This window comes from Heliangelus exortis, chromosome 9, assembly GCF_036169615.1.
Source record: "Heliangelus exortis chromosome 9, bHelExo1.hap1, whole genome shotgun sequence".
NCBI classification, from domain to species: domain Eukaryota; kingdom Metazoa; phylum Chordata; class Aves; order Apodiformes; family Trochilidae; genus Heliangelus; species Heliangelus exortis.
This window is the reverse complement of record NC_092430.1, coordinates 593,812-617,706: the sequence shown is the minus strand read 5'-3', so window position 1 is coordinate 617,706 and position 23,895 is coordinate 593,812. Positions and strand designations below refer to the sequence as shown.

Here is a 23,895-nt window from a genome sequence, read left to right as displayed (position 1 = left end):
TTAATTTTGTGTTGGAAACCCAATGTCTGCAGAGTAATTTAGTTGTCAGTAAGTCATGGACGTTTCAGTGGGTCTGCACCAGTTAAATGAGGAGTGTTTCTGTAACAGGGACAACTGCTGTGTTGTGCTGTGGAACTGCTGGCACGTTTGCTCAGCAAGGTGTAAGTTTGTCTGGGCAAGCAGCAGTGATTGCCCTTTGTGAAAAGGCACAGTGCTCACCAGTGAAATGACTGTTCCTGAAAGTTCCAAAGATCAGAGAAGGCCTAATGCACAGGAGCTGGTTCTTGCTTCTGCAAACGTAGCTTGGAGTTCCTGCCCAAGCAAGAGAAATCTTTTCCCAGTGGAAACTCCGTGCCTCTGTCACTGCAGAAAGTAAAGGGGAAACAAAGCTGGGGAAACAAAGAAGGATCAGTTTGAAGGCAGCCACCCAGAGGCATTTATCTGCATTGGTGCTGCCCCTAAACGTGTACTTGGTGCTGTATACTCATCTAAAGTTTTATTCTAAAATGTAGAGCAAGTGTCCAAGTGATGCACACATTTGAGCTTTTGAGAACACGGCAATATTTCAGAAAAAACGAAGGGACACATTGTAAAGCAGCTCAAAACTGTTATTTATTCTCACCTCTTTAGTGCAGGCTGGCTTAGCATGGAGGCAATGCACATAGGAAGTTTTCTGAGTTTTTATGACAATGTAGAAAATGCCAGGGTAGAATTTTGGTCTGTTCCTAGTGAAGTGCTGTGGGGGTTGGCCGTGTATGAGAGGGGCTTTTTTTCAACTGTTTTTGTTCTACCAAATGAGTCAACTGCCTGTCAAGCTGCCTGTAAATGTGAGTGATTTCAGAGCTGTCGATCCGGATTATGTTCCCACGGAGACAAAAAAGGTGTGTATGAAACAGCTGTTTAATGAAATGTTTTTTGTGAATGAAAGCATCAGAAAGCAAATGAGTGTCTGACCCGAATGAGAGGTGTTTGGAGGGCTGAAGAACTTACAGTTGCTCCCTTTGACCCCGCTTGTATCTGAAGAGGATAAAATCAAAGGCATGAAGATACAGTCTTGCCACTGCTATTATCCAGCCAAGTACTTGTTGATAATGTCACCTCTGTTCTTTGAAGAGGCTGGAAAAACTGTAGAGCTGTTTAAGAAGAAAGCCACATGCACACTTTTATCTTTCGTTCCACAAAAACTCACAAAAAGAATCCCTTGGCTCCACCTCCACTGTTTTACGTTTGCTTTTGTTGTGGAGAACCTGGCCACTCTAGGAAAAACTGCCCAACAAATGGGTAAGAGTGTGGGGGACTTGTGACGTTACTCAGGTGATAATGTTTTGACTTTGGCAGTTCCCTAACAAAGAGATGATTGCTCCTCTTAAGAATTGTTTCTTACGGGGTGAAGTACCGAGGTTATACAACGATGTTGCTTGCTGAGCCCTTGAAAATGCGAGGGAGACCTGGAATTATAAATGTAAAATTTTCTTGCTTCTAGCTGATAGACACTCAATATGTCCATGTATATTTTTATGTCTTGTAGTATTACTGGAAATGTTTCTTGCTTAAGCTCTTTTTAATGACAGGTCACAGTTCTTAGTATTTTGTATAAAAACAAGATGTTTCTGCTGGCACCATCTCTTCTTTGTGTGTTTTGGTGACCTGAGTCTCTGGTTGGGTGTTAGTGGCATTTAACATTAGTCAGTGAACATATATATATATATGCATGAGGGATGAAATCATCCTTAATATAGAGATGGTCAGGATAAGTTTCTCCAGGGACTGACTCAGACACCCAATTAATCCCTCACTCTGAATTGTGCTTTGGAGGAGAAGTGTATCTGTGTCTCTTCTCCAAGTGGCTGGTTAGCTAAGGGGATTTTCTGAATAAACCTGAAGTGAAGACATTCTTTGTTTGTGGAGTTCCAAACACTGCTCAAGCATTTTTTGGAACATCCTTGTTATGTTATTTAAAAGAAAAAGTATTTGATTGGAGCAAGCCTTGGGTTAGGAAAAGGAGGGGATTAAAGGCTTTTGCTGCTTAAAATAGTAACAAGTGAGATGTCATTTCATGCGTGAGCTTTAGATGAGGTGTGTCTGCATTTCTTTTCTTTACAGGGCCAAACTGTTGAGCCTGATCCCAGAGTTAGAAAGAGCACAGGAATTCCAAGGAGTTTCATGCTGGGGGTGAAAGATCCCAGTACAAAGGGAGCTCTGCTGACAAGAACTTGGAAATATGCAATACCAGCTCTTAATGCAAAAGTATGGAATTTGCTGAACTGACCAAAAAAGTGAACAAGAGAAATCGTGGGGAAACATCTGAGTGCCAAAGCAACCAAAAAATGTAGTTAAATATAAATACCTGTATTTTAGAAGGTGAGCAGGATTAACGTGAGGTGAGCAGAATTCCATATCTTACTGCCTTTGATAAAATCTAAAGCTTGGAAAATTTTTCCATGTACCGGTCTTTAACTTTTGTCTTTTTCCTTCCCCACCCTGCCTCCAGGGAAGCATATGCCAGAGGAAAGAAGGAAAAGCCTTTCTGTTTCTCCAAAGAGCCCTCCTCCTTTTTCTTCTCCTCCTTCTCCTTCTTCTTCTCCTTCTCCTTCTCCTTCTTCTCCTCCTTCTCCTTCTCCTTCTCCTTCTCCTCTGATGATGATCCCATACCTGATGAGTTCTTGTGTGCTCTTTGCAAAGCCCTACTGACTGATGCAGCTTTTATTCCCTGCTGTGGGCACAGTTATTGTGAGGAATGTAAGTGTTCCTTGCGTGTTTCTTAGTTCAAAACAATCACATCTGATCTTCTGAGAGCAGAAACAGGAGATAACAAGGTTGCTTTGTTTCCAGTTCTCTTTCATCCTGAAGTCTACCCTGAAGGATGCTTCTTATGGAATGAGGAAAATAGGCAGAAAGTCTTTTCCCTTTTTATGTCTCTGGGGAAATCCCCTTTGCACACCAAAGGAGGAGTATGAGCAGAGTGTGTAATTGTGCAGGTGATGACAGTCTTAGATATCAAACTGTTTTGTCCACAGCCCTGTCTCTCATATAAGATTACTCTGGTGACTTACTGCTGACTAGAAAAAAAACAAACCCACCACTATTTTAATATATAAATAGTTAAATATTTAATCCTTCAGAACTCAGGACGTTTTCCTGGTTGTTGTTTTATTCCCTAACCTTGACGTTGGTGACTTCAACTCTACTGGGCAGTGAGGAAAAGACTAGATGAAACATCAAGGCACAGCCTAATCCCACCTTCAAATGTTACAGCAGAGAAATACCAAAACTGTGTGGTTATTTGCTACATATTGGAAACTTTTTTCCCACTATTGAACATTTATAGCTTCGTGCCTTCCACTCAAGATCCTATTCAGCCTTTAACCATATACGTTTTTTTTACAATTGATTAGAACTTTGAAATTTCCCTCCTGCTTTCTTTAAAAACCATTCTGATGATTCTAATTCTACACAGGTATTAGAACAGCAGTACTGGAGTCTGAGGAACATACCTGCCCAACGTGTCAGCAGAGGTTTCTCCTGAGGCTCCAGTTGCCAACAAGTGCTCACCCCAGGTGACGTGATGACTTTTACATAAACTGCTTGTGAGAAAAATCTATCTGTGAAAAGCTGAAAGTTTACATCTCCTTACACAAGGCTACACTGAATAAGGCCAAAGCAAATGATAGGGAAAGTCATTGCTGTTGTCATTTTATGACAATTTTGAATTTTTTCAGTTTAGTCATCTGAAATGGCCAAGCTGCTTTCTCTCAGCTGGAGACAACGGTGGCTTAGTTTTATCTACTTATCTATTTCTCGCTCTATGGACTCCAGCTGGGCAGTGATGTAGAGGGTGTCACTGCATCTCCCCGAGGCTGTCCTGCCATGGCTTGATACGACACCCTCTGGATCCTTGCAGCCTGATGTCCCCTGAGGGTCACTTAGTGCCAAGAGCTGAAAAGATGCAATCAGAGGGTTCCCCCAGGGGGTTTTAATTCCCCCCTCTCACCTTGGGGTGACTGACAGCTGCATTTCCTTGTGCTCAGTGTGAAAACCTCTGCCAGGTCCTTGTGCTGTTGGTGTCTGAGCTCCCAGCTGTGAACTCTTTTAACCCAGAGCCAAGGTGAATGTTTCAGCAGAAATTCCAGCAAAGCAGATCAGGCTCTTCTTGCCCCCCCTTTCCTTAACCACTTGGGGATCAGTTGGCAGCAATCACTCAGTTGCTGAAGCTTTGCTGCTCTTTCTGGAGAGCCTGCCATCTGCTCCAGGTTCTACAGAAGATGTCTGGAGAGTGCCTGCAGCTAGAGACTGAGCAGCCAGGTAAAACTCCTCTGATTTTAGAGGGAAAGGAGACAAACTGCTTTATGTGAGACCAGCAAAGGGGTTTTGCTCTCAGAAACTGAATTATCTGGTAATAAATAAAGGATCTTGACTGCTTTGGGCTACTCAGAGCAGTTGTTTGCAAACTGGGTGATGCTGGAAGCAGATGAAGCTGCTGAGGCATTGCCACATCTTCAAGATAAATATTGTGGGTTTGTTGTTTTTTTTTTTTCCCCCACCTCCTCAGATCATCTCTAAACTGCCCAGGTGCCACAAAAATGTGTTTGAGTATCTGATGGCATTTCTACAGGAACTGCTGAGAAAATCAGGGAAAAACCACTTGGATGCGCATATCCTTGGTAAGGCCACAACTCCAACTGCCCTGCTCAGAGGGGATTTGCAGCATTTCTCACAAAACCCCTTTCTCCAAAGTCCCCTGGGCAGGCTGAGCGAGCCCTCAAGTGTCACCTTGCCTGGGGTTGGGGGATTTTACCTGTGACCCCTGCAGCTGCTGGCTCTGTCTCACTCTCTCTGGCTTTTTCTCTGAAATGCAGGCAGCATTTTTGGGGAGCTGTTGCTTCGCCCTCCTCCTGGACGTCCTGCACCTGACACAGCTGAGAAGAAGAAAGCTCAGCAGTTCATCTGTCAGTTTCTCCTGAGAGAAAACGATCTGCTCTGAATTTCAGATGCAGCTGATCTGATTTTTAGCTATCAAATCGCTGTAAAAAAAATATTTTTTTATACACTGGCTTTTTCGAAACTGGCTTTTTTCTCTCCTCCTCCCCCAGGAGTGAGGACAGACCCATCCCCATATCCCTCCCCCATGGCCTCTCCTCCTCCTCCAGGAGTGAGGACAGACCCTCCTCCCTTGCTTTGTTAGATTCCCAGTCTGCTTCCAGCAGACATCAGGATCTTCTACCAGCTGAGGAGGAGGATTGTCGATGATTGGGCATTGCCTATGCAAGGCCTGCAAGGCCTGTAAGGTCTTACTGGTAGCAACACTAAGGCTAACTAGAATCGCAAGGCATTACTGTTAGGCTAAGTACAATCAAAACTATATATAGTCATTGAACAACCTTGAGAGGAAGCCAATAACCTTGGTGAAAAGCCTTGTATCGAGTCTACACCGTCCTTGATTACTCTCCTGGGAGCTAATTACAAGCAAGCAAACAGGACATTGTGGTCATTAAAATGAGGATGTAATCCACGTGTGGGAATCCCTCGGGATTACCGAAGGAGGATTCACTTGTTTAATGCCAGCCAACCATGAGCTTACTTTTGTAATATGCATGAGCTAATTAACGCAGTTAACCAATTGTAACACAAATAAATATGTATTATATAATTACAAGTGTATAAAAGAACGCCCTCAGATCAATAAAGTTGGCTCTGACTGATCATATTGATCGTGTGTCAACCCCTTCTTGCGACAAGTGGCAACAGGGACCCGACGGAGAGGTTCCTGAACCTCCAGAGAGGGCTTCTCGACCTCACGAAGAGGATCGAGACAGGGTCATAGACTATATTAGTCGGTAGGAATCGGGAGAGTCTGCGGTTCGACCGTGAAACTGGAAGCGAGAAGGACCGGCCCGGGAGAGCAGTACCTTGAGACTACCTGCACGCTGACTCGAACAAGAAAGGCAGCGAAGGAGAGGAGTCTGTTGAGCCGAGGACGTCGTAAGCCGTTACTGCTAACACAGCTGTGCGCACAGGTATTAATGCTTGAGTAATAATGGAAAGGCAGACGACGTATGATGTTTTTAAATGCTTTTTAGAAAAGCGGGGAACAAAATTAAATTGGAAAAAGGAGTTGTTGCCGCTGTTAGAATATGCGGAGCAACTAGGGTATTTTAAAGATCCTCATGAAGTTTTTGAAAGAGAGGAGTGGAAAAAATTAGGGCATGATTTATGGATGCGTGGGATAGATGATGATAAAATTGCTAAAAAATTAGAGAAAAGTTGGAAAATAATATCAGAGCAGTTTGATAAACACTTAAATGAGCAGAAAGCAGCTCAGGAAGCTCGCACAAGATTGTCTGTAACTGGACAAGACCCAAATGGGGCACAACCATTATTTAAAGGATTAGAGTTCAGAAGTTCAGGAGGAGTTGCGTACTCATCGTGCTGCAGCAGTTGTTAATTTAGGAGGTACGGTTCGGATGGGGACAGAGGAATCTGTTGAATCTCTGCCTGAACCATCCGCTCCGCCTGTATTGTCATCTTTGCCTGAGGAAAGCTCACCCCAGCATGAAAAGTATATAAAAGATAGGGATGAGTATTGGCGTACTGTGGCAGTAAATTTACAAGCAGAAGGAGATGAAGAAGGTTTCAGTCGATTGGCCAGAAAGGATGAATTGGCTATGCCTGTGGTATATACCCAAGGAGGTTCAGGTCGTGTCATTGCAGAAATTACTAGTTTGCCCTGGAAGTTGTTATCGCAACTTCGTCAGACAGTATCTCAATATGGGATACAATCTGAACCAGCTAGACAGATGTTAGGATTTATTTGGGACAATTACAATATGTTGCCTAAGGATTCCTATAATGTAATGAAGTTGATTTTGTCTCCCTCAAATTTTCTCTTTTTTACGGATACGTGTGAACGATTGGCACGCGAAGTGGTGGACGTGCCTAGACAGGAAGACGATCCACTATTTGGGGTTGCTGTAGATGAGTTGACAGGTACTGGCCGGTATACACGTATAGAACTGTGACCACCAAGCCCACTGCATCTCCCCGAGGCTGTCCTGCCATGGCTGGCTGCTGACAGGAGGGGACACGGGGAGGTGGCAGCCTGGGGGGGCCAGGGGGGACATGGGGTGGTGAGGGTCTGGGAGAGTGAAAGGACATTGGGCAGTGATGGGCCCAGGGCTGCTGGGGGAGCCATGGCAGAGCCAGGGGGCTGCTGGGGGTTGGCAGTGGGTAGTGAAGGCCTGGGGGTGATGGGACACTGGGCAGTGACAGGCTGGGGGGCATCTTGAAGAAAAAAAGGTGGGTTTGGGGACTGAATTTTCTCTTCAACATGGTTTACTCTGTGCATCAGAGAACTGGTTTATACTCTGCTTTCCCTACTTAGGGTTGGGTACAGGTGCTTTATTTGGAGTTCTGATCACCTTTTCTTGGTTCTTCTAGAAGCCAATCAGAGCCAGTGAGTGGAACATCTGGAAGGCAAAGGGAGCCAGGGAGTGGAACATCAAAAGCTGTATGTAAAATCACAATCTCACACTTTCTACTGCAGCCTGCATTTACATCCAAACAGTGTACCCTTGTATTAATTTCCCAAACAATAACTTAATCCATTTTCCAATAAAACACAGTCTTTGTTGTAAATAGAATGTATTTGAGTCAGCATAGCAAAACTGTGTACTGCCATCATTTGCACAGTTGGGTTTTTCCCCCTAATTTTATAAAAGGTTACCAAAACCCCCTGAGAATCTGTTATTGTTAAACTTGGTACTGTTTCTTACTTTTGACTCAAACCAACATATCCCAAGCATTTTGAGGACATCTGTGTGCAGCGAAACAATTCCTTTTTGTGCCTGTAAATACCTGGGCATTTCTTCCTGAGACTGTATAATTGAGGTGAAATTGTTTGGGCCCCTCTGAGTACATCAATGTCTTGAATAGATTGCCATCAGTTAAAGTCTTGTTGCTGCCCAAGTTGGTATTCTGCAGTTCTGCATTTGATCTTTGGACTTTATCTGATGAAGCAGTTCAGTTGAATAGTTTGTCTGCACGTGAAAATACCAACAGCCCAGTGTACCCATTCAGCACAAGATTGGAGCCCAGTGCCTTTGTGGGTAAAAGCTCTGTCATCTTTCTTCCCCTTCTGCCTGCAGGACATGTTTGGATCTGGGTGACTTCAGGTTTGGATGCTGCTGCCGTTTCCCAGAGGTTCAGCCTTTCTTCAGGATACCCCCGCTTGGAACTGAGACTGAGAAAAGGGGCAGCATTTTTCCACAGCTTTGCAAACACTGTCCTGCTGCTGCTAAAATACAAATAAGGAACACAAGGAAATACCTGACTGGTAATGCTCTCGATGTTGATTTGCCTCCTGGGGTGGAATATGATGTGTAACTCTGCATTTCAAAAGAGTCCTTCCAGTATAAACATCACTAAGTGGTGGGCTGTTTTATTTTTGTCCTCCTGATTTTAGGTATAACTGCTTTTTCTTCACTAGACTGGGGTGAGGCATTACAGTAAGCCAGAGTTGCGGGGTCTGAGCAGTTGAGAAGCTGTGAGGAGAGCTGAATGGAGAAATTCATCAAGTGTGTCTGTGTGTCCTGTGAAGAATACAGCCTGTGCTGGTCATGGAGTGGTGTGTCATATTTCAGCTTGAAAGCTTCTTGTCTGTAGCTCTGAAACGACTCAGTCTGAATCTGACATCAGCAATGCTGTCACTGATCAGTTTGAATTCCTTTCTGCCCGTGAATGTCTCTCTCTGTGAGTGTGAGTCAGTGTAGCTGGCCCAGGGACCCTGGTAGTTCCCAGAGTGCCTTTATCCAAACCACATTCGTAGCAGTTGCTCTAATTCAGATGGGGTTTTATTTCTTGAAAACAGGTATGTTAAAACCCTTTGATTATTTTTTTGTGACCAGATCAGTGACTCCTCTGCACTTCTTTCTCTGGCCCAGCTTATTGAGATATATGGAATTTCTTGTCAAATCCTTTAAAATAAAACCCCAGGAGTCTTTGCTTTGTTATTTTAAATCTTATGCTGTGATCTGTAGCTGGATAACCATTGAGATGTGAACGAAACTTTGATCTTTAAGAATATGAAGTCATTGGTTTAAGTTTACAAGATGTTTGCGTTTGGATCCTATCCTACAGAGGGTTGTTGGGAAGCTTGGGAAGACAGGAGGGGAGTAGCTGATCAGCCTCAGTGTAATCCTGCAGTATTCCTCAGCCTGAAGACACAAGGAAGCCCTTCAGGAGCTGTTCACCATCTCTGAGACATTTTGTTAATTTTGTGTTGGAAACCCAATGTCTGCAGAGTAATTTAGTTGTCAGTAAGTCATGGACGTTTCAGTGGGTCTGCACCAGTTAAATGAGGAGTGTTTCTGTAACAGGGACAACTGCTGTGTTGTGCTGTGGAACTGCTGGCACGTTTGCTCAGCAAGGTGTAAGTTTGTCTGGGCAAGCAGCAGTGATTGCCCTTTGTGAAAAGGCACAGTGCTCACCAGTGAAATGACTGTTCCTGAAAGTTCCAAAGATCAGAGAAGGCCTAATGCACAGGAGCTGGTTCTTGCTTCTGCAAACGTAGCTTGGAGTTCCTGCCCAAGCAAGAGAAATCTTTTCCCAGTGGAAACTCCGTGCCTCTGTCACTGCAGAAAGTAAAGGGGAAACAAAGCTGGGGAAACAAAGAAGGATCAGTTTGAAGGCAGCCACCCAGAGGCATTTATCTGCATTGGTGCTGCCCCTAAACGTGTACTTGGTGCTGTATACTCATCTAAAGTTTTATTCTAAAATGTAGAGCAAGTGTCCAAGTGATGCACACATTTGAGCTTTTGAGAACACGGCAATATTTCAGAAAAAAACGAAGGGACACATTGTAAAGCAGCTCAAAACTGTTATTTATTCTCACCTCTTTAGTGCAGGCTGGCTTAGCATGGAGGCAATGCACATAGGAAGTTTTCTGAGTTTTTATGACAATGTAGAAAATGCCAGGGTAGAATTTTGGTCTGTTCCTAGTGAAGTGCTGTGGGGTTTGGCCGTGTATGAGAGGGGTTTTTTTTCAACTGTTTTTGTTCTACCAAATGAGTCAACTGCCTGTCAAGCTGCCTGTAAATGTGAGTGATTTCAGAGCTGTCGATCCGGATTATGTTCCCACGGAGACAAAAAAGGTGTGTATGAAACAGCTGTTTAATGAAATGTTTTTTGTGAATGAAAGCATCAGAAAGCAAATGAGTGTCTGACCCGAATGAGAGGTGTTTGGAGGGCTGAAGAACTTACAGTTGCTCCCTTTGACCCCGCTTGTATCTGAAGAGGATAAAATCAAAGGCATGAAGATACAGTCTTGCCACTGCTATTATCCAGCCAAGTACTTGTTGATAATGTCACCTCTGTTCTTTGAAGAGGCTGGAAAAACTGTAGAGCTGTTTAAGAAGAAAGCCACATGCACACTTTTATCTTTCGTTCCACAAAAACTCACAAAAAGAATCCCTTGGCTCCACCTCCACTGTTTTACGTTTGCTTTTGTTGTGGAGAACCTGGCCACTCCAGGAAAAACTGCCCAACAAATGGGTAAGAGTGTGGGGGACTTGTGACGTTACTCAGGTGATAATGTTTTGACTTTGGCAGTTCCCTAACAAAGAGATGATTGCTCCTCTTAAGAATTGTTTCTTACGGGGTGAAGTACCGAGGTTATACAACGATGTTGCTTGCTGAGCCCTTGAAAATGCGAGGGAGACCTGGAATTATAAATGTAAAATTTTCTTGCTTCTAGCTGATAGACACTCAATATGTCCATGTATATTTTTATGTCTTGTAGTATTACTGGAAATGTTTCTTGCTTAAGCTCTTTTTAATGACAGGTCACAGTTCTTAGTATTTTGTATAAAAACAAGATGTTTCTGCTGGCACCATCTCTTCTTTGTGTGTTTTGGTGACCTGAGTCTCTGGTTGGGTGTTAGTGGCATTTAACATTAGTCAGTGAACATATATATATATATGCATGAGGGATGAAATCATCCTTAATATAGAGATGGTCAGGATAAGTTTCTCCAGGGACTGACTCAGACACCCAATTAATCCCTCACTCTGAATTGTGCTTTGGAGGAGAAGTGTATCTGTGTCTCTTCTCCAAGTGGCTGGTTAGCTAAGGGGATTTTCTGAATAAACCTGAAGTGAAGACATTCTTTGTTTGTGGAGTTCCAAACACTGCTCAAGCATTTTTTGGAACATCCTTGTTATGTTATTTAAAAGAAAAAGTATTTGATTGGAGCAAGCCTTGGGTTAGGAAAAGGAGGGGATTAAAGGCTTTTGCTGCTTAAAATAGTAACAAGTGAGATGTCATTTCATGCGTGAGCTTTAGATGAGGTGTGTCTGCATTTCTTTTCTTTACAGGGCCAAACTGTTGAGCCTGATCCCAGAGTTAGAAAGAGCACAGGAATTCCAAGGAGTTTCATGCTGGGGGTGAAAGATCCCAGTACAAAGGGAGCTCTGCTGACAAGAACTTGGAAATATGCAATACCAGCTCTTAATGCAAAAGTATGGAATTTGCTGAACTGACCAAAAAAGTGAACAAGAGAAATCGTGGGGAAACATCTGAGTGCCAAAGCAACCAAAAAATGTAGTTAAATATAAATACCTGTATTTTAGAAGGTGAGCAGGATTAACGTGAGGTGAGCAGAATTCCATATCTTACTGCCTTTGATAAAATCTAAAGCTTGGAAAATTTTTCCATGTACCGGTCTTTAACTTTTGTCTTTTTCCTTCCCCACCCTGCCTCCAGGGAAGCATATGCCAGAGGAAAGAAGGAAAAGCCTTTCTGTTTCTCCAAAGAGCCCTCCTCCTTTTTCTTCTCCTCCTTCTCCTTCTTCTTCTCCTTCTCCTTCTCCTTCTTCTCCTCCTTCTCCTTCTCCTTCTCCTTCTCCTTCTCCTTCTCCTTCTCCTTCTCCTTCTCCTTCTCCTCTGATGATGATCCCATACCTGATGAGTTCTTGTGTGCTCTTTGCAAAGCCCTACTGACTGATGCAGCTTTTATTCCCTGCTGTGGGCACAGTTATTGTGAGGAATGTAAGTGTTCCTTGCGTGTTTCTTAGTTCAAAACAATCACATCTGATCTTCTGAGAGCAGAAACAGGAGATAACAAGGTTGCTTTGTTTCCAGTTCTCTTTCATCCTGAAGTCTACCCTGAAGGATGCTTCTTATGGAATGAGGAAAATAGGCAGAAAGTCTTTTCCCTTTTTATGTCTCTGGGGAAATCCCCTTTGCACACCAAAGGAGGAGTATGAGCAGAGTGTGTAATTGTGCAGGTGATGACAGTCTTAGATATCAAACTGTTTTGTCCACAGCCCTGTCTCTCATATAAGATTACTCTGGTGACTTACTGCTGACTAGAAAAAAAACAAACCCACCACTATTTTAATATATAAATAGTTAAATATTTAATCCTTCAGAACTCAGGACGTTTTCCTGGTTGTTGTTTTATTCCCTAACCTTGACGTTGGTGACTTCAACTCTACTGGGCAGTGAGGAAAAGACTAGATGAAACATCAAGGCACAGCCTAATCCCACCTTCAAATGTTACAGCAGAGAAATACCAAAACTGTGTGGTTATTTGCTACATATTGGAAACTTTTTTCCCACTATTGAACATTTATAGCTTCGTGCCTTCCACTCAAGATCCTATTCAGCCTTTAACCATATACGTTTTTTTTACAATTGATTAGAACTTTGAAATTTCCCTCCTGCTTTCTTTAAAAACCATTCTGATGATTCTAATTCTACACAGGTATTAGAACAGCAGTACTGGAGTCTGAGGAACATACCTGCCCAACGTGTCAGCAGAGGTTTCTCCTGAGGCTCCAGTTGCCAACAAGTGCTCACCCCAGGTGACGTGATGACTTTTACATAAAGTGCTTGTGAGAAAAATCTATCTGTGAAAAGCTGAAAGTTTACATCTCCTTACACAAGGCTACACTGAATAAGGCCAAAGCAAATGATAGGGAAAGTCATTGCTGTTGTCATTTTATGACAATTTTGAATTTTTTCAGTTTAGTCATCTGAAATGGCCAAGCTGCTTTCTCTCAGCTGGAGACAACGGTGGCTTAGTTTTATCTACTTATCTATTTCTCGCTCTATGGACTCCAGCTGGGCAGTGATGTAGAGGGTGTCACTGCATCTCCCCGAGGCTGTCCTGCCATGGCTTGATACGACACCCTCTGGATCCTTGCAGCCTGATGTCCCCTGAGGGTCACTTAGTGCCAAGAGCTGAAAAGATGCAATCAGTGGGTTCCCCCAGGGGGTTTTAATTCCCCCCTCTCACCTTGGGGTGACTGACAGCTGCATTTCCTTGTGCTCAGTGTGAAAACCTCTGCCAGGTCCTTGTGCTGTTGGTGTCTGAGCTCCCAGCTGTGAACTCTTTTAACCCAGAGCCAAGGTGAATGTTTCAGCAGAAATTCCAGCAAAGCAGATCAGGCTCTTCTTGACCCCCTTTCCTTAACCACTTGGGGATCAGTTGGCAGCAATCACTCAGTTGCTGAAGCTTTGCTGCTCTTTCTGGAGAGCCTGCCATCTGCTCCAGGTTCTACAGAAGATGTCTGGAGAGTGCCTGCAGCTACAGACTGAGCAGCCAGGTAAAACTCCTCTGATTTTAGAGGGAAAGGAGACAAACTGCTTTATGTGAGACCAGCAAAGGGGTTTTGCTCTCAGAAACTGAATTATCTGGTAATAAATAAAGGATCTTGACTGCTTTGGGCTACTCAGAGCAGTTGTTTGCAAACTGGGTGATGCTGGAAGCAGATGAAGCTGCTGAGGCATTGCCACATCTTCAAGATAAATATTGTGGGTTTGTTGTTTTTTTTTTTTCCCCCACCTCCTCAGATCATCTCTAAACTGCCCAGGTGCCACAAAAATGTGTTTGAGTATCTGATGGCATTTCTACAGGAACTGCTGAGAAAATCAGGGAAAAACCACTTGGATGCGCATATCCTTGGTAAGGCCACAACTCCAACTGCCCTGCTCAGAGGGGATTTGCAGCATTTCTCACAAAACCCCTTTCTCCAAAGTCCCCTGGGCAGGCTGAGCGAGCCCTCAAGTGTCACCTTGCCTGGGGTTGGGGGATTTTACCTGTGACCCCTGCAGCTGCTGGCTCTGTCTCACTCTCTCTGGCTTTTTCTCTGAAATGCAGGCAGCATTTTTGGGGAGCTGTTGCTTCGCCCTCCTCCTGGACGTCCTGCACCTGACACAGCTGAGAAGAAGAAAGCTCAGCAGTTTATCTGTCAGTTTCTCCTGAGAGAAAACGATCTGCTCTGAATTTCAGATGCAGCTGATCTGATTTTTAGCTATCAAATCGCTGTAAAAAAAATATTTTTTTATACACTGGCTTTTTCGAAACGTTATCACAGGATTTCATACTTTCCTGGCAGTTTGAAAGCTGTCACTGTTTAAGCTGTAAAGTGTATAAAATTTCTAAGTAAGCTGCACATAGACAAGCAGAAATAGAAAAGCTGATATTTACACTGTGTTTTGTTTACCTGAGAATTGATTGTTACTTAAAAGAAAAGTTCTTGGGGGGTTTTACCAGCTTATGGTTGTGTGTTGGGGGGGTCTGGGCTCTGGGTTTCTCAGGTTGTACTGGGAGCTTTGGGTGCCTGTGGAACAGTCAGACAGTCAGGGAACAGCCCCTGAGGGGCAGTCAGACAGGGAACAGCCCCTGTGGGACAGTCAGACAGTCAGGAACAGCCCCTGAGGGACAGTCAGACAGGGAACAGCCCCTGTGGGACAGTCAGACAGTCAGGAACAGCCCCTGAGGGACAGTCAGGCTGGGTGACACAACAGGGGCTTGGTGTGAAGTCAAAGCTGAGTCCTCACAGAGGTCAATGCTCCAACTTTATTGCCTACAAGCTCAGTTAATAAACTGTTTCAGTGTCCACAACCCCTCCACCACACTCCAAAACAACCTCCTATTGGTCACCCAGTGCTGTTAACCACTTCTACCTTTTGTGGCTTGACCATGGCACGAGTAACTTGCCACCCTAGATAATTCCAGGGTGACTGTGACTGCACTTTCTCAGGAGCTACAACTAAGCCTTCACCCTCAACCGAGGCAAGGGTCTGACTGACATTAGTGGGGCTTCTTGGCAAAGCAGTTTGTCACCCATATAGTGATAAATATCTTGGCATTTCTCTTTGAGTTGGTGAGAGTGCCCAAGCCACATAGAATTGTCACATTGTTGGAGAATTTTTCATTCCTTGGGGCAACACCCCCATTCGTACCCTTTGGCAGGTTCACTTTTATTCATTGACAGGATGGTGAAGGCAAAAGGAGCCCTGTCCTCAGGATGTAAGGGAATGGTACAAAAGCAGTCTTGGAGATGAGTCACCATTACAAGGTGCCAATCTTTGGGTAGCAAAGTAGGCAAAGGCAAACTGGGTTGGAGGGCACCCATGGGCCACATCTGGTCACTGACCTTACGTAAATCGTGCAGTAACCACCATTTCCCTGACTTCTTTGGGATCACAAAAATAGGAATGTTCCATGGGCTGATGGATGGATGTCCCACACCCAGCTGTTCTTGCACTAGATGACTGGCAACTTCTAGCTGCTCTCTAGACAGTGGCCACTGCTCCACCCACAGGGGTGTCTGTCTTCCACCGAAGCCCAGGAATTGGTGGCACCTCTGCAGTGACCCTCATTAAAGAGGCTGAGTGGGTTCAGGAACAGAGAGAACAGCCCCTGTTTGGCTCGTGACCTCCCTACCAATCAATCCTCCAAGCTGCCCTGGTCGTGGCAACACACAGGGCCACGCAGTTACCTCCTGTCCTTCAGGGAACTTCAACTCCACGGGGTTAAGGGCTTGGAGATGAGTGGAACCACCACCTCCTCCTTGGCCAGTATCGTGGCCACACGTCATGGTTGATGATTGTGACATCAGCCCCCGTGTCCAACATCATGGAAAGAGTCTTGGTTTCACTACCAGCACCCAGCTGCACGTCCACCATGGGTCTGGTTGTTTCCATGTGTTGCACTAACGTGACCAGTGTGCTCCCAGAGGATCCAGAGCCTTGGGCTCCCCGTGCTACACAAGTGCTTTTCCCTAGACTCATTTTTCAAAGAAGGACCAACTGTGCTACCTGTGTGCCTGCTTTGACTACCAGGGGGGTGTCAATGTGAAGCAAGTGGCCATGATTTCCCCCGTATAATCTGCATCAATCACTCCTGGTAGAACCATGAGACCTGCGACACCAGTAGAGGAGCAGCCAATCAGTAAAGCTCCAACTGCACTATTTTCATGATCCACAGGTCCCAACATTCCTGTTCGGATTTGCTGCACTTGAGTTGATGTAAGGGTGACATCTATTGCTGCTGCCACATCCAGGCCCAAGCTTCCTCTTGTGGCTGGGGCAGGGAGCTGGTGGAGAGCGTTGGCCTGGCCACTTGTGTCCTGGCGTGGGGGCCCTCGTGCTGCTGCTCCTGTTTTTTTCCAGCCCTGCACACTGAGCTACTGTGATTATCCTTTTGGCACCAATCACACCACACTGTGACAGAGCAGGCTCTTCTCATATGGCCTCTGGCCCCACATTGATAGGAGACAGGAGAGGATTTCCCAGGTGAATTTCCTCTGTTGTCTGTTTTTTCTGCAACAGCTGCCAGAAGTTTCAGGGTAGGCTCCATGGCAGCAGCAAAGGCACCAGCCATGCCCTGACTTTGTTGTGCCTGAGCTGCCCTGGCAGCAACCTCAAGCATTTCTGCAACATCAGCAGCTTTCAGCAGAGTGGCAAACAGCCTCTTCATCTTTGGGTTTGCATTTTCAAATGCCAACAGTTTGAGCTTGGACATTTTTTGTTCCGCTCCTAGGTCAGGTTGGGCCATGATAGGCTGATGAAGTCGATCAACAAAATGCTGAAAGGATTCAGTCATTCCTTGCTTGACAGAGGTAAATGAGGGAAGCAGAGTGGGCTCTGGCACAGCACAGAAGGCCTGGTGAGCTGATTGTGCAGTGGTGTGGTGGAGAACAGCTGGAACCTGAACCTGGACATCTTCACGGCATCCTGAACCTGTGAGCATTTCAGTGCTCACCCCTAATAATGGGTCCCCAGGTGCTCCTGCGAGAGGTGCCCTCCTGGGAGTGGGCCCCCCAGGGCTTGGGCTTTTCTGATCTACCCCACCATGGTTACCATGGAGACCCCTCTGACATTGCTGTCCAGGCACCAGGCCCCGCATCATAAAGGAAGGGACCTGTGAGCCCCATCTGGTCCAATGTCTGCCTGAGCAGGCTCACTGAGACCTGCATGACCACATCCTGCTGACGTTTGGGTTTCTCCTTGCAGCAGCACCAGGAGGTCAGACCAAAGGCAAAGTTTATAGAATCACAGAGTCACAGAATCACAGAGTCACAGAATCATAGAACTATAGAACCATTCAGAGAATCACAGAATCAGATAATCATGGAATCATTCACAGAATCACAGAATCATAGATTCACAGAATCATGGAATGTCAGGTTGGAAGGCACCTCATCTGGTCCAAGCCTTGGACATGAGGTTTAAACTTTCTAAAGTGGGGGAATCTCCCACTTCCAGTTGGCCAGGAGGGACTAAAGGTCCTTTTGCCTCTGCCACCTGCTGCTTGCTCTCCCCCTGTCCTCAAGCTCCTGGCACACCAATTGTATTGCCCTTATCTGGCAAAGGCAGAGGTCACATTGGGGTCCTTTGTGACATCACTTGGTGGCACCCTATTCCCTGGGGGTCGTCAGCATGGTCTTCATTTCAGCAATCTGACTGATTCTAGCATTTACTGACAATTTTAGAATTTCAGAATATAGTCAGAGTCACACAAGACAGGTAATAAACACAGGGCAAACAAAAGCTATTTCTGTTTCATTTAGGCCTCTGCAACCAAGAGGTGTTGTGGGTTTTCTGTGCTCTCTCTGGGGAGCTAATGGAGTCTAATGGGACTGTTCTTAACTTACTCATCATTTACTACTCTTCTCCTCAGATCTCTCACAAGCATAAGGCAACTATGTGCAGACACAATTAGCTACAAAATGACCAATATACAAAAACCAGAAGCTGGTAAACAAGATCTGGATTCACCACTAACTAAAGGGTCCCAACCTCCTGTAGTTTTCATCATTCCTGTTATTCGAGTCCACTGTACTTAGAGGTGACAGTGCCACAGTGTGTGTGAGACAGTCAGTCTCAGTGGAGGTACAGCTAGCCAACCGAGCCTACATACAGCCAACATTTTTGGATGCCATCACACCACCATTTCAGAAATTCTCCCAAAGGCTGCTACTGCTGTACACATCCCTTAGCTGGCATGCCTTTCCCTCTCGTCCCGAGCTGCTCCCCCAGTGGATGGACGTCAAGGTTCTGGGAGATGGTACTTGTGCTATTCCACAAGCACAAGTGTAGATTAGACTGTATCATTTGCCCTCAGGATTTTGTAAGTGTAATGGCAAAGCAAACAGGGCAGTCTGGAAACGGGCAGTGGGTTACTTCCTGGGGAGACTGTGTACCTTCAATAGCCCCTACCTTGGCTCCCTTTTTTATTACAGTCCAGAAGAGCACTCATAGCCTCTTCATCTGCTAATAGAGATGCACATATGTTCATCTTCCCCTAAGGAAGAGTATTTTAGACAACCTTCTTGACTTGACAAGACCCTGCTATTCTGATGAGTGCTATTTGCTAAATGGTGTTGGCTGATTTCAGATCAAAGTGAATGGGAAGTAATGATCTTTTTTTCTGTGAATTCCTGTTTAATGTCTCCCTCTCATGGCCTGGCTTGGCAAATGAAGATTTCTGAAACTCAGCAAGCTTGATGATGCTGATAAGGCCACTGCAGGATAGGGCAGTCTGGTTGCCACAGGCCCAGCAGAAAGTCTCCTGTGCCGGGACAGCCAAGGCAGGGTTCTTCCTGCGCTGCCTTTTCTCCTCGAGACTGATTCTCCGTGTGTTCCCAAAGGAGGTAGCAGCAGTGTTATGGATGCTGTGTCTCTGTCTCCTGACTGGAGGCCAGAGTGGACCACTGATGGCAGTCAGTGTGGCCAAAGTTGAGGAACTGTTTCAGGGAGTCCTTTTATCTTGTTACCTGTCTTTTCCTGAAGAGTGGGATTTTTTTTTTAATTTTTTTTCTTTTTTTTTTCCTGTGAATGCCTGTTTAATGTATATGCATCTTAAGTATGTATTTGCACAAGAGGCAGGAAGCATTCCAGGAAGAACCTCCTGGTAAACTCTGTCTCATTGTAGTTGCTATCTAGGAAAAGAAACACATCAAATTCTAAAAACAGGTGTGCAGTTTGTTTTGACAGTTGTAATTATCTCTAGTATTAATGTATAGTAATTGGTATTGCTGAAATTAGAAATAAAAGCATTTAACAAATTCAGGCTTTTTACTGCTTTAGATCCATAACTTGTTTATAGATTTCAGTTTAATGTTGTTGTTTTTTCTGTATGACTCAGTGTTTTCTTCGTGGACAACCTGTGACATATAGTTTTGTACTTTTCTGACAAGGCAGCAATTGCTTATATAAGTTTGATAAGGGGAAGGGGTCATTTCTTACCCACATCTCAATGCTGGTGGTCTTGCCTGCTGGAAAAGTTTCTGAATATTTTTCTGAAGAAGATAAGCCACTGAAGGTAATCAATAACTGAGAATCTGAGCAGCACTAGCTCTTCGTAGAAAACCAAAGTTTCAGTGCTGGCTCCTTTAAAGTTTGTCCACTAAATTCACTTTTACGTTCCTAAAACAAATTGCTAGGATGATGAAAAACTCCACTTAGCCACGAATCTGATTTTGAAAATGTGAGCTGTAGGCACTCAGAGCTTTGGTCGAATCAGACCACTTTGATCTACCGAATCAGACATGGCATTTTGTCTCTGCTTAGGTCTGTCTAGCAGCGATGGTTCAGGAATATTGTTCAGGCCATATCAAGTGCAGGGTACTGTCATTTACTTGACGAGTTGAGAAACTTTCTGTTCTCCTCACAAGTCATCTTTTTTTTTCAGTCAATGATCCCTAGAGCCTAGAATTTCAGTAGTTTGCTGTATCGAGAGGATAGGTCCAAACTCAGCAATTCTGATGTGCTTTTTGAAACCAGACCTGACCCACGATTTTGAGGCCAGAACTGGAGAATTATGATGGCATTCAAAGTGCATATTAGTTTGGTGTGATTTACAGAACTATTTGAGCACGGGGAGGATATGGCTCCAGACAGCCATCCATCCAGTGACACTGAGGAGCTGTTTAGAAGCAACCTGAGAACAGTCAGATTTAATGCTTCTACCTCTTTTTCCAGGCATCCTCAGAAACTTGGTCTGACAGGAGACATGGCAAGTAAAAAGAGGAGTTGTTTGGGTTTTTTTTTAATCTCGAGAGAGGACCAAGTCTTAGCTGCACAGTGGAGCAGGAAGCATCTACCTGGAGATTTCGCTGATATTCAGCTTGAAGCTATTATGATAGAACATATTATAGAATAATATGTAACGATGGTCTACTAGGAAAACCATGAAATACCTGCTACTTTTCTAAGTAGATGAACGGAATGAAGGAAAAAGAAGAAAAGAACTGCCCTTACAGTTTGCATCTTTTCCATCCCACTCACCCAAACCATTTCTGGGGCTGTTCAGGGTCTTTCAGCTTGATTTTGTTTCCAGACCCCATCAGTTGTTCTTTGGGACCTACTGGTGTCTGGGACCCATTGGTGACAGGAATCCATCAGCTTCTCCTCCTCTCTCTCCCATCCCAATAAACTGGAGTTTAAACCAGCAGTGGTCCCACTGATGCTCCTGGTTTTGCTGTCCGCTCTTTCTCCTCTCTTTTCCATCACGGTTTCACTTCGTTTCGCCCCAGAAATTTCAAACTGAACATCCCTGACTACCAAGGGATGGGGCTGGGGCTGGGGCTAGATGGATGCTCTGGGGGCAAATGCAGAGGAACATGGCAGCCTTCTGTGGTTTGTCCAGAGGGAGCCTCTGCCCAGCCCCAGAGGGCTGTGGTTCTTCGCAGGCTGCCCACGAGCCTCCATCCTCCCTTGTTTTTTTAGATTCCCAGTCTGCTTCCAGCAGACATCATTCGCGAACCGAGCTCGCGCCCACGGCGAGATTCGTCTCACGCAACATCTGGCCCAACTGGGCACAGGTGGGGCGAGCACCGTCCGGGCCCATCACCCGGCAAGTCCTGGCACCTGCTGCCTACAGAAACACGTGAGGCTGGTGGGAATCATGCTCCTGTTGTACGTGAGAGAGGATCCAGTGATGAACATCTCCGAGGTGGAAGCTGAGACTGTGGGCACTGGGATCATGGGGAAGATGGTAGGAATGGTGGCAACCCTGGGCTGAGGCTCCTCTGTTGTGTGTAAAAGCTCCTGAGCAATTCTTTGTCTTTTATCTTTCAGGGTAACAAAGGTGGTGTTGCCATAAGGTTTAAATTCCATAACACTACTCTGTGCATTGTGAATTCTCACCTGGCAGCTCACATAGAGGAATACAAGAGGAGGAACCAGGACTTCCAGGACATCTGCTCTCGGATGCAGTTCCGCCAGTCAGATCCCAACTTGGCCTCTCTCACCATTGCCAAACATGAGTATGCTCCCCCTCTGGCTGTGCCCATTGCTCCGTGGGGCAGGGAGAACTTGAGGAACACAGGAGAGTGCCAGGTTCTCCTGGCTGGGATGTGGGAAGGGGTCAGAAATGCTTTACTGGAACCCTGGGGCTGAGGGTGGTCACTGTCCAGGTCTGACAAGTCACTTGCCACCCTGTGCTCTCCCAGCTTTGTTTTATTTTCAAGTGAGGATGTGGCAGCAATGTGCACTGATTTCCCCAGGGGGATTTCATCTCTGGGATATCAGAAGCACCAGTTATCAAGAGGCAGTGACAAGGATGCAGAACGGGAATTAAAAGCAGCAAAAAATAGAAAATAAAGCTTCACTTTCAGGTTTTCACTGCTGCTTGTTGTCTGTAATGGCCAAGCAGACACAGCACCCAGCTGACAGTGTTGGGAGGAGCTGCTGGGTCCTGCCTGTGGCCAGACCGTGCACACTTGTGCTCTGTGTTCTCCTGCAGTGTGATTTTATGGCTGGGTGACCTCAACTATCGTCTGGAGGATCTCGATGTGGCAAAAGTGAAGCAGCTGGTGGAAGAGAAAGCTTTTCCAGAGCTCTGGCAGTATGACCAGGTACTGAATGAGGCAAAGGAATGCAAATGCAGTCTTTGAAGGCTTTACAGAGGGAGAGCTTTCTTTCCAGCCAACATACAAATATGATGCTGGCTGTGATGACTAAAGAGTGGCAGATCTAATGAGTCTAAACAGGAACAGTTCTTAGGTTATTGCTCTTCCTCTCGTTTAGGTCCAGTTTACATCTATTCATCTTGCTTTTCTTCCACTGATGTTTACCAGAACTTTTTCCCAGGAAAAATCCATTGGCTTTCCCCAGGGCTGTACAAAAACAAGGAATTATTTTTGTTAGTTTCTTTTTTGTTGTTGTTGTTGGTTTGGGTTTTTTTCCCTTGGCAAAATTTTGAGCATCTTTTACTTGCTGATACCTTCTCTACCTCCTCAGACCAGCTATATAGAGCCTCTGTACCTCAGATCAGAGCAGCTGGGGTCTGAAATGGAGCATTTGTGCTGTCTGTAGCCGAGTGCATCCTTGTGTAAGTCTGGGTATTGCACTGATTGGATCCAAAGAACAAAAGAAATATTTTCAGCTTTGAAGAAGCAGAAAGCAAAGCGTGATACAGAGCTACTTAAGAGCAGACAATTTTGCAACTGCTCAAAGCAGCTCTGGCAAACACAACTTTGGAGGAGACCTGGCTGCAGGCCATGGCAGGAAAACAGAGTCTCTGGGAGAGCAGTGTCTTGCCTTGCTTTGTTCCTCCACCTGAGCTGTAATTTTGGCCTCTGTTTTAGTGAGAAATGCTGCTCTTTCCAGCTGTTTTCTTTGATCTCTTTGCGAAGGAATCATCCAAAGAAGAAGAGAAGCAGGAGGAGCAGGAGAGGGAATGCAGTAGGAAAGAGGAAAGAACTGCAGTTCCCAGATGTGTGAAAGAAACAGTTATTGGCGTTGGCCATCAAGTTTACCAGACACCTTTGAAAGACAGAAAAATAGCCTCTATTATAAAAATATTCTCAATGTGCACTCTTCCAAACACAAGTGGGTGGAAAATCAGAAGTAAAGAAGCAGCTGTAATAATTTTGCAATTTTCATTTCTGTATGCCCTCACCAACTTGAAGAAAGGATCCCAGGCAATAGAGGTTCTTCTAGACAAAACACAGGCCATGAACTTTTAATGTCATTTTCAATGTCAGAGAGCTGCAGCAGAGAGCTTTGTGCCTCACAGGGTTTCTCTTGCTGCAGCTCAGTTCTATTGCTTTCCCTGCTTCTCCCAGAGAGCTCTGGTTGTTTCCAGGTAAGAGAACACTGGCAGCCACCAGGGACAGGCAGATCCTTGGCACTGTTAGGAAAATCTTCCTGTCACTGAGGCATGTTGTGCCACATAACATGGGGCAACTCCTTGATGGGGAAACTCCATTTCTGGGGGCTAGGAAAAGGACTGAGACCTAATCCCATAGTGTTCTTACTACTCCCTAAACTCTTGTGCAGTATGAACTGAAGATGGAACAGGTCCCTTTTGTCATTTACACCTCAGATTCTAAGAGACTGCCCCCAGTAGAAGTTGCCCCTTTTTATTTTTCTGTTTGTTTCCACGTGGTGTATCTTTTTGGGTTGTGTGAGGACTAGAAGCTGGAATCATGGAATCTTTTTGGTTGGAGAAGACCTCCAAGATGACCAAGTCCAATCTCTAACAGTGAGTTGCACTTTCTAGTTGGCAGAGAGTGGCAGACCATGGTGGAAAGAGCAAGGGCTTGGAGAACATCAGTGAGGTTCAGGTTGGGCCTCCTCTGCCCTTCCCCATACGCCCCCTCC

General features: G+C 45.1%; 2 protein-coding genes and 1 long non-coding RNA gene across 3 annotated transcripts in view; 2 read left to right on the top strand and 1 right to left on the bottom strand.

Annotated features, from left to right (window-relative positions):
- Window positions 1-23,895, bottom strand: part of LOC139800057 (type II inositol 1,4,5-trisphosphate 5-phosphatase-like) — a 142,810-nt gene that overhangs the window by 104,468 nt on the left and 14,447 nt on the right.
- On the top strand, window positions 13,819-14,488 carry LOC139799529 (uncharacterized). Its single transcript, XR_011727334.1, has 2 exons — window positions 13,819-13,960; window positions 14,156-14,488. It is a non-coding gene; the product is annotated as an uncharacterized lncRNA (long non-coding RNA).
- LOC139799468 (type II inositol 1,4,5-trisphosphate 5-phosphatase-like) lies at window positions 21,175-22,247 on the top strand. Its single transcript, XM_071751516.1, has 3 exons — window positions 21,175-21,283; window positions 21,367-21,554; window positions 22,034-22,247. Exons 1-3 carry the CDS (start codon window positions 21,194-21,196, stop codon window positions 22,182-22,184), a joined length of 429 nt encoding a protein of 142 aa, XP_071607617.1. The 5' UTR covers window positions 21,175-21,193; the 3' UTR covers window positions 22,185-22,247.